Here is a 4,597-nt window from a genome sequence, read left to right as displayed (position 1 = left end):
CTCCCCCCCCCCACGCCCACCATAGAGCGTGAGAGCCAGAAGCAGCCCTGGGAGGAGGAGGGGGGAGCTGGGCCACAAGGGGAGGCAGTTATGTCACCCAAGCGTCCAGGCGCATGCGCTTGACGGACGGGTTCTCCCCCTCGGCCTCGGTGGTGGGTCTCAAGAGGCCGAGGGAGGAGCTGAAGTCGGCCCGGGACTGGTCTTCCCGCTCGTTGCCCTCGTAGGAGCTGGCGTTGCTGCTGAGGCTGTCGACGGGCGAACGTCCCGTGGGCTCGTGCCGGGCCTGGTGAGGAAAGGAGGAGAGCGGCGTGGCCGTGTTGCGTTCCCGGTTGGGCGAAACGGGCTCCGACTTGATACTGATGTTTGGGTTGGTGTTGATGGTCAATGTGGTGGCATGAGACAAGTGGCTTCCTTGTCTGGGGAGGGGAGACACAGAAGGGACACAAGGGCACACACAGAGAGAGAGAGAGAGAGAGAGGCAGTGTCAGAATGCGTCTCAGAGGGCAGCCATGTCAGTCTGGAGTAGAATAGTCAGATTCAACCGTGGTAGTACCGACAACATTTTGGGGATATAAGCTTTCAAGAGACAAAGCTCCCTTCTGACTAAAGCTTATGCCCCCAAAATCTTGTTCTCCACGGTGCTACTGGACTCGAAGCCAGCTATCATCATAGATTTCCCAAGCTTTGCCTTCTAGGTACAAGGGGCCAGCGCTGACTTACACGGCCCACATTCCCTCTCCCCATCCCTGGAGGAATTGTATAGTTCTCGATGTTTGAAAAAAAGCAAAGAACATTTTGCAGGATTTGTCACATCCTGAACATTCCCTGTTTGAACTGCTGCCTTCGGGCAGAAGATATAGGACAATTAAAGCAAGGACAAACAGATTAAAAAATAGTTTTTATCCGAGAGCTATTATTGCCTTAAATGCTGTATGAAATTGGAATTGGGTGACACTGGTGGTTTTAAGTTGTTATGTGAACCTTAAGGGAGTTATGGGACAGTTGTGAATGGTGTGTGAGTGTATATGAATATTGTTGTAAATCACCGGAATGATTGCATCTTTAATTTCGTTGTACTATGTACAATGACAATAAAGTATATTATTATTATTATTATTATTATTATTATTATTATTATTATTATTATTATTATTATTATTATTATTATTATTATTATTACTACTACTACTACTACTACTACTACTACTACTACTACTACTACATACTATGCATTCTTGTCAAATGGCATTCCCCCAGAATGCCCCCTGGTACTAGTGATGTTCCTCAGACTCCCTTCTTCTTATGGGGCTCTCTCTTAGGACGGCCTGTGTCAGGGACCCTCCATGCTCTTACCATTGCTCAAGGCCTATATATTACAACCCTGGAAAGATAAACACCCCCTCCAGTAAATCCAGTGGCCGGAGGACCTTACAACCTTATCAACATTTGAGCATATAACTGACAACTGTATATGGGCTAGGGTTGCTGACTGGAGATCTCCTGGTATTACAACTGATCTCCGGGTGACCAAGATCAGTTCACTTGGAGAAAATGGTTGCTCTGGAAGGTGGACTCTATGGCCATTCTGCCCCAACTGAAGCCTCCCCCAGTCCCTCCCCTCCTTTGGAATATCCCCCCCCCCTTTGAAATGAGTGAAGTGCTTTTGAACACAAGGTTTTATAGACTCAAAATGTATACTGTGAAATAATTCTGGGAATTTTTTTAAGAATTCCATTGGAAATTGGGAAATGTTGCCATTTTGCTTGAGGGAAACTAAATACAATAATTAAGAAGAAGAGGAGGAGGAGATTGGAGTCTCAGAGCAGTTTACAAACTCCTTTCCCTTCCCCTCCCCACAACAGATACCCTGTGAGGTAGGTGGGGCTGAGAGAGCTCTTTCCAGAACTGCCCTTTCAAGGACAGCTCTGACAAAACTATGGCTTGCCCAAGGTCATCCAGCAGCTGCGAGTGGAGGAATGGGGAATCAAACCCAGTTCTCCCAGATTAGAGACCACGCACTTAACCACTACACCAAACTGGCTTTTATATTAATACAAATTAATACAATTTTGCATACCAACTAAGTTATAAATGATCCATGTTCTGTTGTTAAAGCAACAAAACAGGATTAGGTTCTATAGGAAGTTAAGTACTGTATTTTCAGACACGTTGGTCTCCAGTAGAACAGCTCGATTCAAGTCCAGAAGTACCTTACAGACCAGCAAAATTGGGGGGGGGGAGGGGGACACATTTTTGAGAGTCAGAGCTCGAAAGCTTATGCCACGAAAATCTTGTTGGTCTGTGGGTGCTACTGGACTCGAATTTAGCTGGTAAGTATTATATATATTTCGGTTTCCCCCCAACATGTCTGGTTTTCCCTCCAAGGGGAAAAATGGGGAAAACATGCTTCAAAATTTTTGGTCTCTGGCTTTCTCTGTGGTAGGCCCCGTTCTCTGGAATAACGTACCAGAATGAGTGCAGAAGGGTACCTTCACAGGATGTTTTTATTATGTCTTATTTTGTAAGCTGCCTTGGGCAGGTTCCCTGGAGAGGTGGCATAAAGCTTATCTACATAAATAAATCAAGCGGTACAAGGCAAGTCTACTCCAAAGGCCACTGGGGGAGGGTGAACTGTTTCGGCAGATCTGGCAGTGTGTTTTTTGATCTCCATGTATTTATGCACTGTTTTTTATTTTGTTAATGGACTCCTATGTTTTGCATCCTTGTGACACAGTTACTGCCTAGAGTCTAAGGAAATAAGGCAGGATTAGAGTATTTCAAATATCTAAATAAGTGGGCCCAGCCTATCTAAAAACCAATGTGGTATAGTGGTTAGAGCATCAGTTCCAACCATCTATCATGTGGGCATTATAATGTTACTTACTGTGATATGCAGGTGTACTGAACTATCTTATAGGGCTGTTGTAAGATTTAATATAATATGAAGTGCTCAAAATACCAAAATACTATATTTTATAACATCAAAATGAGAACCAGTTTGGTGTAGTGGTTAGGAGCAGGGACTCTAATCTGGGAGAACCGGGGTTTGATTCCCCACTCCTCCACATGCAGCTGCTGGTGTGACCTTGGGTCAGTTACAAATTCTTTCAGAGCTGTTCTCTCACGAACAGTTCTCAAAAGAGCTCTCAGCCCAACCTACCTCACAGGGGGTATGGGAAGGGAAAGAAGATTGTAAGCTGCTCTGAGACTCCTTTGGATAGTAAAGAGCAGGGTATAAATCCAATCTCCTCTTCTCTTCTTCTTCTAAATATTATTATTTTTCATTAATTATCAGAATGCTGCCTCAGACCTCATATGAACTGAAAGGACTGGGGGGTTTTATGTAATGTAGGATGTGTTTTCTGTATCATTATCTGAGGATATACTAATTATGATTATCATATGGCATTGTGTGTGGTATAGCTAGGAGATCCAACGATTGTCTGGCAGCCTTAAGTTCTAAGTCCTTCTGCATTAGGCACCACTAGTTAGACACCACTAGATGATGAGCTAGAATTGGGGGGGGGGGCTGAGAGAGCTCTGACAGCTGTGACTGACCCTAGGTCACCCAGCTGGCTTCATGTGGAGGAGTCTGCAATCGAACCCGGTTCTCCAGCTTAGAGACTGCCATTCTTAACCACTACACCACACTGGCTCTTGAAGATATACTAAATTTTAAAAACACTGTTATTATTTATATTTATTATTTATGTATCTATCAAATTTATACCCCGCTCGCCCCACTGAAGCAGGCTCTATGATCTGCGATGCTAAGACGATATCTGTGGGAGGCTCAGTGGCTCAGAGACAGACCCTCTACCTTGCATGCAGAAGGTCCCAGACTCCATCCCCACCATCTCCCATTAGAAGGTGGTGAGTGATATGAAAGACCTCTGCCTGAGACCCTGGAGAGCTGCTGCCAGTCCGAATAGACAGTACTGGCCTTGGGGGGGGGAAACAGTGATCTGTCTCGGTAGAAGACAGCTTCATGTATTTTCATGTGTGCATTTAAGACTGTCCCGCCTCACCCTATCTTAGGATTCAAAATGCAGGACATCCACTGCAACTGTCGAGCCCAGGGACATGATGTTAACGGCATTAACCTGGAAGATGCATCTGACTTATCCGAGGCAGCCCTCTGGCCTACCCAGCACATATAGCTTATTCTGGTGGACAGAGGCTTTCGGATCCTCTGTCCACAAAAAGTGTATTCCACCACTGATCTGCCCTCTCCTGGATGGCCCAGGCTAGCCCAATCTCGTCGGATCTCAGAAGCTAAGCAGCGTCATCCCTAGTTAGTATCTGGGTGGGAGGCCGCCAAAGAAGGACAGAGGCAGGCAATGGCAAGCCACCACTGAATGTCTCTTGCCTTGAAAACCCTACAAGTCGCCATAAGTTGGCTGCGCTTGACGGCACTTTCCATCACCCATGCCAACACCACAGATCTATGCAGGGGTCATTTCGTAGAAAAAGAGGTGCAGGAGCTCATTAGCATAACTTATTTGCATATGCCACACCCCCTGACATCACCGGGAGTGTGTCAGAAGGCAACACCCACCGCTCAGGCTCCACTGGACTGTTTTGGATTGCTAGCTAT

The 4,597-nt window shown here is 45.9% G+C and overlaps 1 protein-coding gene across 8 annotated transcripts in view; it reads right to left on the bottom strand.

Annotated features, from left to right (window-relative positions):
- Positions 1-55: 55 nt before the first annotated feature.
- MEF2D (myocyte enhancer factor 2D) overlaps positions 56-4,597 on the bottom strand; it is a 202,814-nt gene continuing 198,272 nt past the window's right edge. For all 8 annotated transcript variants that reach the window (XM_015420284.1, XM_015420281.1, XM_015420280.1 and 5 more), the window contains one exon: positions 56-416. In XM_015420284.1, coding sequence (XP_015275770.1) covers positions 89-416 — 328 coding nt within the window. In that variant the 3' untranslated portion in view covers positions 56-88. The remainder of the gene's footprint in view (positions 417-4,597) is intronic.

Source organism: Gekko japonicus, unplaced genomic scaffold (genome assembly GCF_001447785.1).
Source record: "Gekko japonicus isolate JY-2015 unplaced genomic scaffold, Gekko_japonicus_V1.1 scaffold306, whole genome shotgun sequence".
Taxonomy (NCBI): domain Eukaryota; kingdom Metazoa; phylum Chordata; class Lepidosauria; order Squamata; family Gekkonidae; genus Gekko; species Gekko japonicus.
The sequence above is the reverse complement of the archived record's forward strand: the minus strand, read 5'-3'. Positions and strand labels throughout refer to the sequence as shown.